Source organism: Phycodurus eques, chromosome 6 (genome assembly GCF_024500275.1).
Source record: "Phycodurus eques isolate BA_2022a chromosome 6, UOR_Pequ_1.1, whole genome shotgun sequence".
Classification (NCBI taxonomy): domain Eukaryota; kingdom Metazoa; phylum Chordata; class Actinopteri; order Syngnathiformes; family Syngnathidae; genus Phycodurus; species Phycodurus eques.
The window spans coordinates 18,011,471-18,032,628 of NC_084530.1; the positions used below are offsets into that span (position 1 = coordinate 18,011,471).

The 21,158-nt window shown below is 40.6% G+C and overlaps 1 protein-coding gene across 3 annotated transcripts; it reads right to left on the minus strand.

Moving 5' to 3' along the window:
• Positions 1–51: 51 nt before the first annotated feature.
• On the minus strand, positions 52–20,433 carry palb2 (partner and localizer of BRCA2). 3 transcript variants are annotated; one of them, XM_061680686.1, is made up of 14 exons: positions 20,354–20,433; positions 20,017–20,109; positions 18,126–18,185; positions 16,823–16,925; positions 14,766–15,157; positions 13,062–13,623; positions 10,110–10,894; positions 8,628–8,783; positions 4,742–4,824; positions 4,512–4,661; positions 3,938–4,054; positions 3,745–3,832; positions 2,637–2,836; positions 52–442 (listed from the first exon to the last, which is right to left on the minus strand). In XM_061680686.1, exons 2-14 carry the CDS (start codon positions 20,095–20,097, stop codon positions 193–195), a joined length of 3,027 nt encoding a protein of 1,008 aa, XP_061536670.1. In that variant the 5' UTR covers positions 20,098–20,109; positions 20,354–20,433; the 3' UTR covers positions 52–192. The 3 variants fall into 3 exon arrangements, with proteins under 3 accessions (XP_061536670.1, XP_061536669.1, XP_061536671.1); XM_061680685.1 differs by having other exon boundaries at positions 20,310–20,417; XM_061680687.1 differs by lacking the exons at positions 14,766–15,157; positions 16,823–16,925; positions 18,126–18,185; positions 20,017–20,109; positions 20,354–20,433 and adding an exon at positions 14,050–14,555.
• Between the last annotated feature and the right edge of the window lie 725 nt (positions 20,434–21,158).

The window sequence follows — 21,158 nt, forward strand, 5'->3', positions numbered from 1 at the left end:
ATTAAGGTAAGAGACCAAAAGTTCAACAAAATTCACAAAGGTTTAATACAAATTACAATTTTTTTTTTTTTTTAACCAAACCCAAGCATTGAAGTCAGAGGCATGGCAATAAAAGTGTACAGCAGTCAACTTTAAAGTCCAATACAGTGCAAGTGTGAAACTAGCGCTTTAAAAACCTTCAAGCGAGTGTGACTAAAATCCCATAAAATCGTCCTGAGTAGCAAGGTCAAAGTGCAAGGTGATGTCACCATTCTGGTGCCCCATCACCAGTGTGGCGCCACCCTCTGCCCAGCGAGCCAGCTGCCAGCCCTCACAGTCACGGGCCGCAGCCACCGCCACCATGACGCCGTCACATGACCGCCGCCTCAGCTGCCACATGCACACGCAGCCGCTCTGACTCAGGCCCGCCACCGCAGCGCTGCTGGCGTCAGCCTCGCACAGCCTGCGGGAAGCGAGACATATCGGAAATTGTCAAAACTGATAACACCTATATTAACTGCAAAGAAGTTAACCAGTTTCAAATTATTACAGCAAACCCCCCACAGATTTACAATTCAACATTCGCAAACTCATCTAATGCGGTTGCCTCAGATGACTGTTCAGAATGAACCAATCACATTCAAACTAAGGCTGCAACTAATGATTATTTTAATACTTGATTAATCTGTCGATTATTTCTCCGATTAATTGATAAATCAAATACTTTTTTTAAAATTTCCATACGTTTACTTAAAAACAGGACATTATTCCAAATTAACAGCGCAGAAAAGGCACAAACATAAACTGATTATGATTCAGTTATTGGTTTGATCCGTAACACATCAGAAAATCGGCGAAAATGTAGATAATTGTTTTCTAAAGTTAAAGCAGATGTTTGCAAAAATACAAATGTCTGAGGCTGAAATTCCAAGGATTTGGAAAATTTTAAGTTAAACAAGCTTTCTAAACAATTAATTGATTATCAAAAATAGTTGATTAATTTGACTGTTGCACTTCTAATTCAATCTCATGTATAATGGGAGTCAGCACACACATGCCACCCTGTGAAGTGCACCTGATAACCCCCAAATAAAAATCAGATGTTCTAGTAGGCTTTTCCTGACATTTGTTTGCTTTCTTGCAGAAGCCTGAATGTTTGGTGCTATCACTGACTACTTTTTGGATTGTGATTTGTTATTTCTGAACACAGCCATAAGTGGGTGTGCATACTTTTACAACCATATTATCACACTTGTTTATTTTTCCTTCCCCTCTTGTAAAGATTTCACATTTTTTTAATTGAGTTGTACAAGTTATACTGTAATTTCCTGTGTATACTACGCTCTTGAGTATAATATGCACCCCCAAAATCGTACTTAAGCAGCTGAATTTTCCTTCTACCTAAGTATAATAAGTGCCACAGAATTGCTGTTATCCATGCTAAACAATTCAAGTATTAGCTGCAGAGTAATTTGTATTTTATTATATTTTTCAAATAAATGTTCTGCACATGTGCTAACGAAATTACTTTAGTTTAATTCAGAAATTTTTAACGGTGATTGACTCAAATCAATGCTCAAATATTAAGTATAACATTTTAATTGCACTGTTGAAACTAGTAGTCTTACATAGCAATAACAGGCTGACACATTTTTGTATTTTTTCTTAAATCAATGTATAATACATAACCTCAATTTTTCATGAAATTTTGGGCAAAAAAAATGTGTACTATACACGAGAAATTATGGTAGGTCACATTAATGGTGAAAAAGTTTTGAAATGATTTATTTTGGTCTCATTCTTTAATAACACAAAAACTTTGTATTTGAACAGGGATCTGCAGACTTTATATCCACTGTACAATCAAAATGATAAACAGTTGAATATTTGAAAAAAAAGACAATATACTGGATACAGTGAACCAAATGACCTATTTGCGTTTTTTTCTGTGGAACCTCACCTCAGCTATATTTTTGTGGTTTTGATGATGGCGAGAAGCCCTGGCTAATAGGAAAGTAGTAATTGTTATGTGGAAGTGATCCATCTCTACTGAGAGACGAAAATCTTTGTATGTCGGGGTGGAGCTAAGTTTAGCCTAGGATGTTGATGAAAGTTACAGAGAGTCTTTACCATATGTATGTTTTTGCTCTACTACACGAAAGGCGCACTTCTGGTGCTTTTTTCCCCCAAATCAAATGATCTGTAAGCTATTTGTTTTTAAACGTAACCTTGTAAGATTAGTTTAAAAAAATATTAAAGTGTTAAGGTATCATAGATTGGGTTATATTTACAGTTTAAGCTATTTGAATAGAAGGCAATTATAAAAAAAATTTAGGGGGGAGGGAGTCCATCCATTAGTTGAAAATTTTTACTATTCAGGTTGGAGTTTGGTCTCGAGCCGCCACGAATAATGACATTTCACTGTACATTAAAAGCAATAAATGTAAAACCCTCCCCGCACACATCTTTAATTAGCCAGCTGGCAGCTAGCTAGCTAGCATGTGAAGCTAGCGTAGTGACCTACAATAACATCCTCACAAACACACCGACTCAAAATGCACCTCACCGGTCACAGATGATCCAAATGAAAGTCATTTGTTCACAAAAAGCTGGTCAATATCAAGCCAACTGGAAGGTTAACAAAAATATTAGCTCACCTTCCCGACCAGGACGTGGGCGGGTCCAGACGCGCTGCCAGGACGCTTTTACCAGTGAGAGGATTCAACGCAACCAAGGAGAAGAGCACCGACTTCTTCTCCTTTTCTTCTTGATTGAAGAACGTTTCATCCTTGCTCTTGTTTTTCTCGTCCTGGTGGCAGCCCAGAGACAAGTGCTGCAGGAGGACTAACAACACACCCTGAGCACAGAAAGTAACAAGAGAAAAAATGTTAAGTTCTTAAATATTTGCCAATTTAGTCTCATCCATCTGTCTAGTATACATGGTTCCAATTCGGTAGCAATCAGGCAAAAATCTTGATGATGTGTTTGTCTGGAAGGACCCCTGGAAATGGCCAAAATTACTCTAAAATTGCCACTTTAAAGCATAATGTCTTTTGGATTTTGGAGCCTTTTTTGTGTGTTTACTCATGATAGACATCCATCAATCCATCCATTTTCTGTACTGCTTATCCACACACTCATGTGTGTGGATAAGCAGCATGGGCATGGGCATGCTGGAGCCTATCCACACTATCTTCGGGCGAGAGGCGGGGTACACCCTGAAGTGGACTGCTAACCAGTCGTCCACCGTGCCATCAAATTTCATGTTCATGGACAAATTGCAAATTGAATTTTGAAAACTATAAAAAAAAAAAAAAAAAAAAAGTTTAGTTTTATGGTTTGTCATTAAACTTCTAAAATGGCAGACTTACTGTGTCTTTTAGGACATGGGTTCTAAACACTTCTTTTGTGGGTGTAATCATGATGAACATGTATAACAAATTTGAGGCTGCAAAGTGAAACTGGCTTGAGGGGCTGAATTATTTTGGGACCTTGTGGACTTGACTCATTGGAGTTTGGTGTTTTATGGAGGTGAGTCATTAAATTTCGCTTCCACGCTCCACCCACACACAATAACAAAAACTCAAAGCCATTACAACATTTTGTCATCCATCTGTCCAGTATACAAGGTTCAAATTTGGCAGCAATCGGACAAAATCTTCGGGGACAAGGTGGTCTTTGAGAAACCCTGAAAATGGTCAACTTTGCTCTAAAATAGCCACTTCAAACTAAAATTGAAGACTTCCTGTGGGTATGTACACTTACACTGCAGGAGAATCCTCTTAAACAGGACGTGTTTGACAAACTGTCACTGAGCTGTATTTTCTGCAGCAAGTGTCCGCTCTTTAAATTCCTATAAAAAAAAAAAAAAAAAAAAAACACACAAAGCATAATAGATATTGTTAAATCTCATTGGATGGTGTACTTAATGACGTGTTCAGTGGGTGTTTAATCCTACCAAACAAAGAGTCGTCCTCCCTCATCTGTGCCGATCAGAGCGTCGGGGAGTGCATCCACTTGAGCCAGCGCTCCAACGCAAACACCGGGCGAGCCAAGAGGGACACAGCGGGAAGTGCTGCCAAGAGGAGAAAGGTTAAAACGAACAGAATTATACAATAAACATTTGTTTTTGTTAGTTTTTTCAATAGGAAAAAGTGCATTTTGAGAATGTCTTGAATGTTCAACGTAGGTTAGGATCATAGAAGAGTCTAAATGGTCTCCGATGATGACGAAAACATGAGCGTTAGGTCTGCTGGAGACTAAATTGTCTCAGATGTTCACAAAAACATAAATTCAATTTGTCGAAGACTTTACCTTATATGCTTGTGATGTACATTAGCTTCGTAGAAGAGTAAATTTTCTTTGAATTCATAAAAATGCGTACATTAGATTCACAAAAACTTGAATGTTAGCTTTGTTAAGACTAAATTGCCTCCAATCTTTCCAAAAACAAGTAGGTTAGCTTTGCAGGTGACCAGATTGTCTCGGATGTTTACAAAAATGCATACATGAGGTTGGATGATCTGACTTACCTGCCATCGTTTGAGAGTGTGAACACCTGTAGCGTGCAGCCAGACGCAGAGTACGAGGAGGTGACCACCCTGGACTGTGCGACGCCCACAGCCGCCTGGACACCACCATCAAGCAGTAGCCCAGGCTTGCTGCCACAGCACGACAGCACCCTGAGTACACGTTGGACGTTAGGGAATGTCTCAAAGATGAATAAAACTGGGCAAAGGTGAAAAATTGGGTTGTCATTTACCTCACTTCTATGATCTCAAGCTGACCCAGAGTCACACACATGAGGCCGGCGGCATCCGGGATGGAAAATATGTTGATCACCGGCTGCATGGACGAACAACATCAACAAGATGATGAACCAGACTTTTTAAAACGCCCTAATATGCCACCAAAGCCCTTCATGAATACTGTATGTTGAATATTGTCTATCATCTCAAATGATAGACAAGCTTTTTAGGTTAGGGAGGAGCTAAGTTTAGCCTGGTTGTTAGCAAAGACGTTATGAGACAGTCTTTGCGACGTGTGTGTACAGTCTGAATTCCGGTGCATTTTTTAAAATCAAATGCAGTGGTGCATTTGATTTTTTTTTTGCAACTTCCCCCAGTGCAATTATAATGGTGGTCAGTTATCTGTAGATTTTCGCTATTCGTGGTCCCTACCCAGTGTATTCTATTTTAGCGACACATTACTGTGCACGGCTTGCCCACTAGGGGGCGGTATAATAAAGAAATTAATAAACAAACAAAAAACCTTAAAAAATAAGTGACTCAGTATGCTGCAGTAATAGTCGTAGTCGTTTTTCACAGAGGATAAATAATATATAGTGATGCAGTGAAAAGAAAATTCTTGGCCAAAACCTAAAACCAAAAATGAGGAACCTAAAGGTGAAAACCGAAAGAAACGACTATGTAAATTATTAGTAAAATTGCATTTATGGCTATGACTGCAGAGCTGCCAACCTATAGAAATTCACTTCTAAAATAATTTGTCTGAATTTCCATATTTTTAAGATTGTGTCACGAACATTAGTGTGGGATAGTTATTGCAGTATATTATGCAATAAGAAAGAATTTCTCCATACTGTTTAATTGCACAGCAATAATTACTCTATAATCGTAATAATTAATAAATTATGGCTTCAATAGTTGTTATTTGAATGTATTTATTCAACTTGGTAATGGCGGACACATTTGCAGCCAAATAAATGCCTTTTCTTGCATGCTATTTTTGTTATTTCCCATATCTACTATTGCTGCTGAAATTATTCCAATTTCCAAATTGTGGGACTAATAAAGGTTGTCTTATATTATAAATATTTATGATTTTAATGCACTTTTAAACTTATAGGCCCCTTTTCTCAAGTGACGTAGCGAACTACTAATTCATTTCCGGTATCGGTCCTGTAGTGTTATTCTTTATTACACTATTGTCTTCTCTCGACACTTATTAATTTGCCTGCCATTTTGCTTGCCAAAGTTGGTGACTGTCTGTTATTACCCAGTTCCAGCCAGACCTACGTGACAAGTGTACTGTATCACCCTGTATAACTTATTTTGGTGTTCTGCGACTTCATGTGACGACGGATTAGCAATTAGCACAGCATCTTCGTCTTTCTCCTGTTAATTACGCCTCGTCCTGCCTACATGATAACAATACTTGTCAGAAGTGCAGCTTAGTGGGTGCCATGGAGGCGATGATTAGTGATTTATGCCGCATTGACACCGAACGTGAAGCGAATATTTGCCTCAGTGGCTTTGGATCGTACTTAGGCGCATTATCCCTAGCTCATAGGAAGCTGCATCTGTTCAACATAGCGTACAACAAGCATTACCCCGTGGTACCCGAACAGCAAGTGGTAATGATTAGTGAGGGGGAAGTTAGAAAGGCATTAAAGAGGATGAAAAATGGAAAGGCAGTTGGTCCTGATGGCATTCATTTGGAGGTATGGAAACATCTAGGAGAGCTGGCTGTGGAGTTTTTGACCAACTTGTTCAACAGAATTCTAGTGGGTTAGAAGATGCCTGAGGAATGGAGGAAAAGTGTGCTGGTGCCCATTTTTAAGAACAAGGGTGATGTGCAGAGCTGTGGGAACTATAGAGGAATAAAGTTGATGAGCCACACAATGAAGTTATGGGAAAGAGTAGTGGAGGATAGACTCAGGACAGAAGTGAGTATTTGCGAGCAACAGTATGGTTTCATGCCCAGAAAGAGTACCACAAATGCATTATTTGGCTTGAGGATATTGATGGAAAAGTACAGAGAAGGTCAGCAGGAGCTACATTGTATCTTTGTGGATCTAGAGAAAGCCTATGACAGAGTACCCAGAGAGGAACTGGGATACTGCATGCGGACGTCTGGAGTGGCAGAGAAGTATGTTAGAATAATACAGGACATGTATGAGGGCAGCAGAACAGTGGTGGTGTGTGCTGTAGCTGTGACAGAGGAATTTAAGGTGTAAGTGGGACTGCATCAGGGATCAGACCTGAGCCCCTTCCTGTTTGCAGTGGTGATGGATAGGCTGACAGATGAGATTATACTGGAATCCCCGTGGACCATGATGTTTGCAGATGACGTTGTGATCTGCCGTGTAAGCAGGGAGCAGGTGGAGGAACAGTTAGAAAGATGGAGGCATGCAACGGAAATGAGAGATTAGCCGAAGTAAGACAGAATATATGTGCATGAATGAGAGGGATGGAGGGGGAAGAGTGAGGCTACAGAGAGAAGAGAGAGCAAGGTTGAAGCGCTTTAAATACTTGCCGTCAACAGTCCAGAGCAATGGTGAGTGTGGTAAGGAAGTGAAGAAACGGGTCCAACCAGGTTGGAACGGGTTGAGGAAGGTGTCAAGCTGTGTTGTGTGACAGAAGAGTCATCTGCTAGGATGACGGGCAAAGTTTATAAAACAGCTGTGAGGCCAGCCATGATGTATGGATGAGAGACAGTGGCATTGAAGAGACAAAAGGAAGCAGAGCTGGAGGTGGCGGAAATGAAGATGATGAGGTTCGCTCCAGGAGTGACCAGGTTGGATAAAATTAGAAATGAGCTCATGAGAGGGACGGACGGCCAAGGTTAGATGTTTTGGAGACAAAATTAGAGAGAGCAGACTTCGATGGTTTGGACACGTCCAGAGGAGAGCTAGTGAGTATATTGGTAGAAGGCTGATGATGAAGGAGCTGCCAGGCAAGAGAGCTAGAGGAAGACCAAAGAGACGGTTGACGGATGTCGTAAGGGAAGACATGAGGGCAGTTGGTGTTAGAGAGGAGGATGCAGGAGATAGGCTGACATGGAAAAGGATGACACGCTTTGGCGACCCCTCACGGGACAAGCCAAAAGGAAAAGAAGAAGTCTTATAATATATGCCTGTTTGTGTTGAAATAACAGTTGCTTTAACGGATCCATATTGATAGTATCTCAATTTAATTTTTCTCAATTCAAAACAAAAAATACGACAAGTGATGGCTTGTATCTTGAAAAAAGGTTGGGAAACACTGAGTATGAAGTTTAACACCCAAGACACAGTTCAGGCATCTAGAAAGACACTACCATGCATATAATTATCTTAATGAGACAAGCCGCAACACCAGAACAAAGCTGCACTTCGAGACAAGCCAATGCCTTTACTTTTACGCTTCTTAAGGCCTGTTTATACTCCCGCGCTCTCGCGGCCGACAGTACCCGCATCGCATCACGTGACCGACGCATTGGGCCGCGCGGCCGCTATGCGCACACAGCACAAATTGTCGCCGCGCGCAGAATGGCGCAGAGACCAGCTCTCGTGCTTGATCCGTTTTAGTCACATGCTTTGATGACGTACTCAGCTTTCCCCTTGGTTCCACATACCGGCTACCGGAAATGGCCAGAAAATGCAGAGGAAACTCCACCCTGTGGTGTCCTTGCCAATATCAGCCATAGTGACAGCCCCGACTTGGAGGGGAACTGCAGCAGATTTTCAAAACAGCGTGCACTCGAGTATAAAGGCAAACTGCGCGCTGGATAGCCGCTGTGACGTCAGCGCGGTCACGCACGAGTACAAAGAAGCCTTTATGTGCCAATTTTTAATCGAAATGCAGAGTGTGAAGCAGCTTGTGTGTAAGGGAATTGCTACAATTACTTAAGTACTACACACTCACTTCAGTGAAGGGCCACGTGTGTCGTAGGGTCCAATCGCTTAATGACGACGCACGACTCCACAAACACACCGCCCACTTTCCCGCCGCAGCAATGCACAAGTGGCTGCCCGAGTCCAACAGGCAGCATGCGTCCACCAGAACACCTCCTGCCGGGGCCTGACACGTCACCAAAAAAAAAAAGTTTTTAACTAACTGTCACAATATCAGTAATAATTTTTTTTAAAATACCCATGCGTGCAAAATCTTTTTTTTCTTTATCTGTGTAGATTCTCAGCCATTCAGGTCATGGTAATCCACAAAGGTTGAATCGAGGCAACTTCTTTTTTGTTGAATTTGTTCTGGCTTATTTTCCGAAAACTATTAAATGAATTGGGCATTTATGATATTAGGTAGTGATGTTACGAGATGTGCACAGTTTCCGAAGCATGTTTCGGGTATTGGAAGTGGTGTTTCCGCAGCGCTCGTATTGAGACTTGCTTCATTTAGAGGAGCCGGAAATTATGACATCCGAAGTCTTGCTGCCAGTCAATTCAACTACATAGTCAGCAAAGCCCAATGGGCATTACTTGTTAATAGCAAATACTTCTTAACTATGTAGTGTACAAGCTCGCGTGTCTGCAACGGCAAACCTATGAGTTAGCATCAATACACAAAATGTTATTTCAACCGTTTTATTTTAATGACAAAAGTCTTTCGCCCTAAAACCAAAAATGCCCTTTGAGGCTATTTTCTGCTGAAACATTTCGGCCACATTTCGGTGCATCACTACAAACAAGTTATGTGCAAGTTTTTATTTTCAAATGTTTTACTGCTTAGAAAATGTGACATGAGATACGACATACTTTTACATGGCATAACAAATAAATGTTTCAAAATTGTAAAAATTTATTCTGAATTATTTGCGTATTTTTATTCCTTAGTGAATCGATATCGTAACAACTTAAATTAATATCAAATCGCAACCCTAAAGAATCGAAATTGAACGGTTAGGTTATTAACAATGCCTAGCCCTATTATCAAGCGTTGAAGACTTAAAATTGTTTTTAATGTTTACAAAGAGAAGATGAGATTTATTAGTACCACAATGGGGATACGTACAGAGGCATGTACGCTAGCCTCATTGAAGACTAAATTGTACTTGATGTTTACAAAAACGTACCTTAGATTGCTGCACAGCATTCCTCTGCATATTTGCACTTTCACCCATTTTTTTTCAGGAACCTATCCTCCATTATTCGCTGGAGATTTCACCTAATGTTTTGTGCTCAGTCCAAAGCCCTGTCTAATATAAAAGTAATTGCTTTGGCGCCATCTTGTAGCTAAGGAATTACGCTGAAGTGAATTAAGGAACTTTATTTAGACAGAAGTAGTGCTTTGCCACCATTTTGTGGCACTGTCTCTGTCCATCGTGAATAGTGGGGAAACACTGTACAATTTACCACCAGATCCAAGCTAACCCAAAACATGCTAAAATTTTCTTACTTTCAGTGTGCAGCTTCTGTGCTCCTCCACCGCTGTCAGCATTTGGACGTCAGGTGCCGGGGCAGCTGTGTCGAGAGTGGCGAGGTGTTGGGGGGACTGGGTCCGGGTGGAGGGGCTAAGCAAGGGGACGACAGTGGCAGTTGGCAATGAAGCAAGGGGGGTGAACCCCAGGGAGGGCAGCACTGGACTGGAGGGGAAGGTAGATGAGGGCGGGTGCAGTGGGGCAGAGGCCACTGGGGGGCTCAGTCGCAGCTGAGAGTTGACGCTGTGCTCATTTCTGACCGTTTTGGGAAAAAAGTCTTTAAGCCTGTTCTCCTCCTGGCCTTCCTCTCGGGGGTGATCACGGCAGGGAAGAACCTCCCGATCGCGGTCCCCACACTTCAGTTCTTGTTCCTCTGGGCTCTGACATATGCTGGGAGGGTCCAAATGTGAGGTTCCAGTGAGTTGCATGTTCCAGGAGTCATCGTCTTTTGATTGGCTGGATGATTTGCCAGCCATGGGTGTGAGGCTGAGCGGCACACTGAGAGTAGTCACTGGAGTTCCAGGATGCCGCAGGACACCACCCGTGTTGTGGCACAGCGACGCAAAAGGTTCCGCTCTGGACTCCACAGCCACTTGGCGAAGTTTGCTGAGCTTCAGGGAGGCGAACTGGTCGTCGGGCAAGTGGAAGTCCTGATGGAGGTCCAGGTGCAACAGGTCGCCAGCCAGCTGCGAGAGGGGAGGAAGTAATGGAGTGGGGGTGGGCTTAGAAGATGGCAGGAGGAGGGAACGCCACTTTTCAGAACCTGTAAGGACAATTTTTTTAAAATAGACTAACATTGTTTCCAACATCTATGAAAAAACTTACTTAACCTTCGACTCAAAATTGTCTTTGAAGTTTAAGCAAACACGTACATTAGTAGGGTTGGGCATCGAGAATCGAGAACCAATTGGAACCGGGACTAACGTTACGGTTCTCCCAAAATCGTTCAAATTTATACATTTCGGCTACCAGTTTCGATGCCTACCCAAAGAAGAAGTGGCGAAAACCAACAAAGAAGAACGCACACAAAGACGTGCTTGTGCCGAACGATGGCGGCGGACCAGTCTTACCTTTGTTAAAATTAATGACCAGTCGCCTCAGTGCAACACTTGGAATAAGATTATATTGTGCAAAGGAGGCTTTCACGATGTGTACAAGTCTGACGTGCTCCGAGTCACAGCCTACACCGCGCAGAGCTTCAGTGAAGTTAACTCTCAGTCAATTGGGTGAGTGAAACAATAAAACACGTCTATGCCAACATTGTGGAAGCTAACAAGGTAAACAGTTGGTTGCACTTTTGACTGATGTTTTTTTTAGTGTTTATTTCAGTCTTCAAAGCAACGCAAGAGCCGATGACAGAAAAGAAAAAAAAGCTCTAAACATTGAGCTAAAATTTCACCGTAGCAACTTTACATCACAATGAGTGATGTAAATGTTACACAGGATGGGCACATACAATTGCTAGCTCTCAGGGCAAGTTAAATAAAACAATGACTCTTGTGCTGAAGTTTTTGGTGTGCCTTGATTGAATTGTAAATAATAGAGTCATTGGGCGTGGAGATCAACAGACCGGAAGAGGCAAAGCGCATCAGCCCTTAAAACCGGAAGTGCGTGACATAACCCACGTTGACTACAGCGAACGTCAACATATATTTGATTGACAGATGAAGGGCTCGTCTTCTGCGGACCAACCACAGTCTTGCAGCTCGAGGGTGGGCCTTATTTTTTCATGATTTCAGAGGCATAAAAAAACAACAACAACATTATTGTTTTTCGTGATAGTTTTTAGGAAATTATATCTTTAAATTTTTTTTGCCGTGACATGCCTACTGAGATGTTTACATGTCTTTGATTTTTAGATAAAACACATACATTAAAGACATTGAAGACTAAACTGTCTTCAGTAAATATGAGAACACGTTAACACATACGTTAGGCACATTGAACGCCCTAAATTATCTTTGATGTTTACAAAAATGTACATTAATTTTTTCGCTTTTGATGCAAAGTTTGTAACATATGATTAATGAACTGTTAACTGTCCTGAACAAGCGAAACAGTTGTCATTTTCAGATTCAGCGATGCAAAATTTTCCCAAATCAATAAAAAAAACAATACAATTTACAAAAAATAAAAATAAGTAACTCAGTGTTAAGTAACACGTAAACGCGTATGCTAGGTTTACTGAAGAATTTTAATGATCTTTGATGTTTTTGAACACGTACATGTACTGTACGATCAGTTCGCTGAAGATGAAATCATCTTCGATGTTTACGATGAGTCATTATCTCCAATGTTAACAAAAACACTAGGTTAGGTTAATTTAATACTCAAAGTTGTCTTGGATGTTTACAAAAACACACAAGTTACGTTTGTAGACTATAAATGGTCTTTAATGTTTACGAAAACATATGTTAGCTTTATTAAGGAAGGGGTTTACAAAACAAGTACGTTAGATTCGCTCAAGACGTTATGTTTCCGTAAACATAAAACATGATTCAGTCTTCGACATTGGCTTCGTTGAAGACTCTAATTTGTCCTCCATGTTTACAAAAACACGCATAGTAGGTTCTGTGAAGACCCAATTGTGTTTGATTTTTATTAAAACAGACGCTCCGTTAGTTGAGACTAAATTTTCTTAAATGTGAAAATCAGCTCCATTTGAGTCTTTGAAGACTAGATTGCCTTTCATGTTTACAAAAAACATACATTAGGTTCGTCAGAGAGTATATCAATGATTGTTTATTTGGAAAAAAAAAAAAAAAGTCTCTAAATTGTCTTTGATGTTCACAAAAGTGAGTGGCTGTGTCTTTGAGCCAGCTTCCTTGTGAACATGAACATTATAGCTACGCTATGGAAAATGGATGACTGATATTTAAGTGCTCCAGTGCTCTCCACACAGTGTACACACAGTGTCATGCAAGTCTTACCTGAGGCCACAGGAGTGGACTTGACCATCTTGTAAAGGATTGGTAAGACCTTCTGGGCTCCGGAAGAAGGTTGCGTGTCAGGGGACGTGGCCTTGGGATCGCCGGATGGCGGCTCAACCTCTTCCAGAGATGAGTGGGATTTTGGAGAATTTGTCTCATGGAGAGACGACGGGCCAGGAGAAGGCGAGGGTCTCTGGACCCGAGGCTTCCCCCTGCCTCGACCCCTCTGGCTCTTCCGACCCTTCCTCAGACAAGTGACTCTAGGGGGCGAAACGGCTTCGATGGGGGTCTTACTGATGGACATCGGACTGGAACGCTTACTGGAGGCGACCGGGTTGGCTTTTTTCTGCCGAGGTCGCCCCGAGTTCAGCTGGGTATGGATGACAGCCCGCAGGTCCGGCTGGCTCTGTGAGAGAGCCATGCTCCTGGTAGTGCGGATGTAGTACTCCGCAGGGAAAAGTAGTCCCTCCACCAGGGTGCAGGACTCCAACAGTCTCTTCCCATCTCCTTCCCCTCCTGCTATTGTTTCGACGCTGCAAAAACTAGGTTTGAAGTAGCTAGCCTAAAGAAGGAACACCAATGTTTTAATACTAGTGAATTTATACAACATACCACCCCATACACACCCCCCCCCCCCAGTAAAAAATGTACATAATTGCCTATAGCTGATAAATGATAGCAGCAAAGCACTACTTTCGTCTACATGAAGCTCCTTAACTATTCTCAGGATTTACCTTGGCACCAAGATGCCACAAGGTAAAGCACTACTTTTCTATGAAGGATTTGGCCTGAGCATAAAATAATTCAGCAAATAGGTGAATTCGCAAGTAGTGAATCGCAAATATGCAGGGGAACACTACACCTCAACCCATCAACTTATTGTACAGTGAATGCCTGCATATTTGGGGTTCAGCATTTGCGAATCACCTTTTTAGATTTTTTGGGGGAACATATGATTATTATTAATATTATTCGCTGCAAAACTCACCTGTTCACTGTCTTTGTGCTCAGCCCAACACATTTGGTAATTCGTTTGCATTAATTCCAATGGGAAACGGAGTCACGGAATGAATAAAATTCATAACCTGAAGTTCCACTGTATTTGATCGACAGTTGAGCAGGGGTGTGATTTCAATTAATTCAGAGGACACGACCACAGTGTTTGACAGCGAAGACAATTGCTTGATTTTTCACGATTTTTAAGCCTCAATTTATATACCCGTACTTGATTTTTTTTTTGTATTTGGCACGGTTGTTAACAACAGCCTTCTCTGTGTCAAGTTTACAAGACATGTATTTTTAAGATATTTAAGAAATCTTACCAAGTCCAACATTCCTTTTCTCTTGGAAGATCATTTTGCTTAATAACATATTCCTCATTTCATTACTCTTTTTTTCTTGTTTTTTTTTTTGGGGTGGGGAGTGTCAATAACTATCCATTAGTGGCGATTCACTGTATTTCTTATTTTAAGCCAGACTTACTCATAACAGTAATAAAATTTCCATCCACAAGTTATAATACCTTACCAAGTAAATATATATATATATAATAATAATAATCAAATACAGTACCGGAAGCAAAAGTAAACTCTCTAACACAATAACTGCCTGTTAAGAAGAAATACCTTGGCAGACAAAAAAATAAGAACCTATTTTGCCTTGGTTGGGTTTCATCTTGGCTAGATTTAAGTTCTTGCAGCATACCTGTTTTTCCAAATTTTCATGACTCTTTTCATCAAGTGTGACGTGTCCGCCATCTCCTCCCACAGTGTGATTCTCAGTTCTGTTTCCGTCTGGCACCTCTGCTTCCTTTTTCCCTTCTTGTTTCTCATCCTCGAGGGCCGGAACATTCCAGTGCGAGAGCAGCAGAGAGGGCGATACCGATCCCGAACTTTGGCTTTCATCTGCAAACCTCGCATCGCCTTGGACCTTTCCTCCTTCCTCACTGTGACTCTGCCAGCGCATGCGGCTGCGGCGGGAACGCAGGCGCAAGGCCGGACTCGCTCTGGAAACGCAGGGCGGGTTGTGGCGGACCAGGTCCGGTTCCGGCGTGGACGGAAGCAGAGTCCTGACCAAGCTGCTGGAGTCAGCGGGACCTGATGAAAGTTGTTACGGTGTTATACAGGCACCAGTCAAAATATTAAGTATATGACATTGTGGTGACCTTATTATAGTATTTAAAACACTAGGGCTGGGTATTGTTAAGAACAGCAAAATACAATATTTGAAAAAAAACAACTATAAACTAGTTAATTTTTGGACCGGTAAACTTAGTTAAAAATTTTTAATGATAAACTATGAACTAAACGAGTTCATTTTTGGAATGGTGAACTTAACTTTGAACTAGTTCACGTAGAAAATGAACTTTCTTAACTCTGATCCTGTATTATTTCCCATTGCAATACATATTGCATGTTTAAAAAAAAACCAATATATATATATATATATATATATATATATATATCACACAATATCATTTACCCCCCACAATATCGTACAGCCCTAGTTCACACCATGTCCGTATGGGCTGTTGTGCATGTCATTCAAACAGAGCACCCTAGCCTTGACAAGGCATGTGCTTCTGTAGCGTGTTGGGATGGTGACCTCAAGTGGACAAATAAAATACCTGCACCTCTCCAAAGTATCACATAATGAATTGGATATATGAACCTTATAAAGTTATAAAATCATATATTAAATACTAGGTCGCTATTTTGCAGATTTGATTCATTGCTGGGGTTTCCTGTACCGTAACCCTGGCGATAAACGAGGACACCCACCCCTACAAAACAGCATTCACTGTGATGCAATACAGTAAACTACAACCACAATAATAAACTAAAAATTCCGAAAATGTAGGGTTGATTTGATTAATTAATTAAAGTTTGTCAGGACAATTTATTTTAACCAATATGTGCAGCGTTTTCCGTAGTTCAATGCTAGTTTACAAAAGCAGAGTCAGTGTTGCCAATTTAGTGTTCTGGGGCCTCATGTTCAAAGACTTGCGTGGATTTCCTACTGAAACATGGCGTACGCTCAAATCCAGAAAACGTCGTACGGACAAAAATATCCAGATGTATGAATCTGTGCGTACGCATTAATCCAAGCACATTTCCTTCGTGCATCCCAATCAACGTTGAAATGAGCACACATTGGAGTAGCCGACGCCTCCCTGTCCACTGCTGCATTTAAATATGCAAATCACATTTAAATGAACCCTGCACCTGAGATCCCGATCTCTGCATGATCAGAAAAAAAGGAAAATGAGCAAGATAATGAAGAAAAATATTTTTTCTGAATGTTAAGTTGCTCAATGAAGTGGAGGTGTGCAGGAAAATCCTCTTTGGCACGCTACATGTTCGGGGATTCGTCCAGTGTCCCTGTCGTGTACTCCGGCATCCCCAGGGTCTCCGAGGCAATGTTGCCAGGCATTAATTGTTCATTAGTGCGAATTGTTCATGTGTCTCTGATGTGCAGATTAATTATAACAGTTTCCCAGCATCACCTGTAAGTGTTGTCAAAGCACCAACAGCTGTAGAAACATGCGTGCGCCACCATGAATTTGGAGTGAGGCACCGCACATTTCCACGATCATTTCACTCTTGATACATCTGAACTTTGCCGTGTAAAATAATGTACGGCACGCTTTTGTGCGTACACACCTTTTGTACATGAGGCCCCGGGTCCCTATATTAATCCACATGGACTAGACATTTGTGCAAAATTAACTTTTTGAAATGACCTCTTGTTTTTCCACATACCTCCATATGTAGGCTTAGGTGTCCCCTCTGGCTCTGTCTGGTCCTGCTTTGGAGTGACGTCGTTCCTCACGTGTTTCCGCACCGCTTCCTGTCGCTCAGCACGCTGCCAACACAAATGTACACGCTTGTGTGAGAACATGGCTGACTGACTTAAAGTGGACATACTGTGGTGCCTTTACTTATTGGTTTAAATTGTCACGTGACTAAGTTCATAACTCAAAACACTCAAATCTCAAATCATCTATCCTCGTTGAAGTCAGTAGAAATTAAGCCATTCAAGTCCCCCTAACACCAATACATTTTGTTAAATAAATTGCACTCAACGGTATTTTGTACATAATAAAAACATACAGAAATATAATCAAATAGAATGTCAACGTTTAAACAGTGTGTACATCATGATTTCATGCTTCAATTCAATGGACTTTGTGCTGCTCCATCTGGTGTGCACACATTTGCTGCTAAGGGGCAGTATAATATATACAGACATATTATATGGAGATTTGATGATGAAACAGAAGACGGTCACAACTAAGCTGCAATAAGTCGTTTTTCGCAGTGGATAAACAATATACGCCTTTGACTATTTTTGTATGTTCAGTCTGCATGTTTTGCTGCCATTTGTGTTGTTTTGTGTTGAAATCGGTACTAGTTTACATGTTAATCGGTACTAGCCGTCTATGGCATTTAGCATTGAGCTAACAGACTTTTTTGGTTCAATACGTGTGTAATTATTTTGTTTTATGTTTAGTTTTTACTACTGGGAGTGGCAATAAACAGCTGTGAAGTTCGTTGCCACCATCTAGCACATGTAAATAAAATTTCTTTATCACAACTCAAGACAAGAAATTCGAGCCAAGCAACAGCTCAAAAGCCAAGAGCTAATCAGAGCTGCAGTGTTGCTGAATGTGCATATTAGCAGTAGCTTTTGATAAGCAACACTAACTTGAATCCTTGGCAAAGTTCTTGATGTAGAGATTTTATTTTTACTTTTTGGGTGATGTGTCTACTGGATGCACCACATGCATGGAACCACTCCACTAACTGAGAAGTGTATGAAGTGCTGCCTCCACTAGTGAAAATACAATCCTTGCTTTTAAATTGTTTTTATGGCCTGCTTTCTTTTTTTTGTACTGACTCTTGGCTCAAATTCTGAAATCGGCATTGGCAGCAAGGGTTGGGGGATGACGGGGGCTGGAAACAGGACCATCTCTTTTAAATGTTATCCCTTATTTTCCAAAAACACTCAAATGACTTTTCTTTTAATATCAATACATCAATAAAACAATGGGATTGCTTTTACCTGCAGTTTCTGGGCTGTCTTGAGATACTCCCGCCGGAGCTGGGCCAACTTCCTCCGAAGCTGCGAAGAGGAAAACGGAAGAACGAGAAAAATCATGACATCAAATTAACATAATACAGTTCTCAATTGCATCACCAGTGGTGGGTATTGCTGTTTACTATACTGATGCCTTCAGTGGTTTAAGAGAGTAGTCATAACGCTATTCATGGGACCCGCAAATAGCGAATAAACAATTAATTACACCCCCTTACAAATATTTATAATTGCTTTTAGTAATACTTTAAACCTGAATATACCACAAACTATGACCCTAAAACATGTTAAGATCAGTTCAACCTCATCTTCAGACATTACCTTTAAAATAAATAGCAGATCATATGATTTCACCAAAACAAAAACATACACATGCGCTGAACTCTCCAGAACTTCCACTGACAACCCAGACTAAATTTAGCTCCTCCCCAACATACAAAGATGTGAAACAGATGTGTCACTTCAACATAATTCCATGACCCCAGTTACAACTTTTCTAGTACCCAGGCAGTCCTGTGGCATCTTAGTGTTGTACAGGAAGAGTCCAAAAATACACCCAAATGGCCCTAACAGGGGACTTTTTCAAATCAAATCCACTTTCTCGACCACTTTCATAGGAAGCGTTCAGGGTTTCTGCCAAACAATTTGATGAGCATTCGCACAATTACATCACACTCCTCTTTGGCGAACTCTCCTCTAGAAAATTATAAATATTTGTGGGGGCATCTATTATTCGCGTCGGGTCTTGTGCAGTAAACCATGTGCAGTGAGCCCACAAATAACAAGGGTTCACTGCACGCTTATCAAAAATGTGTTGTTGAGCATTTCCTGTAGATTCGACTTATTTAAATTGAAACTGGTCCGACTATTATGTATCGTGCAAAGACTCAAAAACTCCAAAGTCACGTTCCAAATGTATTTACTGGGAAGGATAAGGGATATAATTTAAGAGGTAACTGTAACTTTGATATGGCTATGCTCGCACAAATCTCAGGAGAATATCATCCTATGGAGTAACTGTGCAGAATGGGCTACATCAGGAAGGTCAAACTAATTTTTGTCACTCAGAGGGCCGTTATGACGATGAACTACGGATGGGCAAGTACCGATACCATGTATCGTTATCCAGCCGATATCAGCCTTATTGCAAGGTATCAGGCTGTGAAGACACCGATACTTGAGGCAAATTTCTTTTACCTCAAGTAAGTCCACCTCTCCAGTAGTTGCCGCTATACTGCTGTGTGACCCATTGGCAAATCTTCATGTGTGTCGTCAGTCAGAAAAATATTTTTGTTCACAATTATATGTCATTGTCAACACTGACTCTGTCAATTTTGGTATTTTCATGAAGTTGACGCACATGATTTGCTTTTCGAGGGCCACATAAAAAGACGTGGCGGGCCAGATCTGGCCCCCAGCCATGAATTTGACACCTTGGGGCTAGATGCTAGAAGATAAAATGAAGCAAAGAAAAAAATATTGCTACATTAAAAAAAAAAAAAAAAATGTATAAAGGAATTATATTTGCAAATTACCAAAAATCTTCTGGATTAAGTTTTGGATTTCTAGATTCTAAACTGTTCTTTTGCTTTTCTTTTGTACAACATTGCAGAGACTTATATTTGTTTGTTATGTGTTATTTTCAAACTTAAGAATAAAGAATTATTGGAAATGTGGATATTCTATGTTATATAATGTAAGTATTCTATCTAAGAAGTTATGGATGGGGTAGGGCATTAATAAGATTAGGCTTCTTCTTACTCCTTTTTAAATAGGTATTTAAATAGTTTTCGCTGTTTGTCCTTTTTATTCTTTCTTATTTGATAATTATGTTCAAATAAATAAAGAATTACGGTACATCGTCCTTGTCATCGCAGTAGAGTGTGGATCTCAGCTGCTCCTCACAGTGCAGGACATCCCCAACGGCACTGCTCTGCATCCTGCTCACTCACTAACACAACACACACATGTAAATAATGCAAAATAAAACAAAATGTAAAAAATACACTTTAGGGTACGTAAAGCTAAGCTAGGCTACAGCGCATTAGCGTCTAAGGCTAGGGTCTTAGCTAAAATGGAAGCTGTTTGCTACCGTTCACGTCGTAAATACAAACATTTCAACGATATACGTCAAATGTGTCTATAAACAACCTTTGGCTGTCAGTGACCGCCGACAAAGTTATCCAAACACATACGCTGACTCTTGTGGCGACTCCATTAACTCCATGGAGGTTGGCGATCGATGAAGCGACTGTTGATTCCATTCCAAATTCCTGCGACTGCTCGCTGAATACAGGCGAAAGCAGTCAAACTCCGATGACTCGATCGCCATGAACACGGGACTGAGAAAACGTGCAAAATAAATGTATTTTGAAAAACAACAGGTCATACGACACATACTGGGAAAACATGCATTTTAAAATACGTATACTTCATTTTCTATAATTATTTAGTCACAAGATGCTATGAAGAGGGAAAAAACTAAGTACCATACTAATTAACTACATTTACATAAAGATTTACAAGATTAGTATATTAAAAAAAAAAAAAAAAAAATCAATTATGGATGGCTGTTCTCTGTTAATGACCTTTGACCACGTACATTTTTTCAAATGTGAATACATTTAAATTTTGAACATAAATGCTGGTGGGAAAAGGGGGGGGGAGAGAGAAAAAAAAAAAAAAAAAAAAAACTCAGCATTACCCTGCCTACATTTAAAAATGTGTTTCTTTTTAATCTGGTCAACAAGGTTTTAAAATATATACATTTTACTTTGCTAAAAATACTGTACACACACACACAAAAATGCCAGGACAATTACCCTGTACTTTTTTATTTTTTTTAAACTATCAAATTGACCCACAATGATAGGGTTTATACATTAGTAGGCCAGAAGTAGACTACTGTAGAATGATCTCAGGTATCTATTGTTTCAGTCGGATGAGCTGCAGCCTCCACACATACCAGAGATGCTGTTGGTCAGAAATTGATGGGCTGGT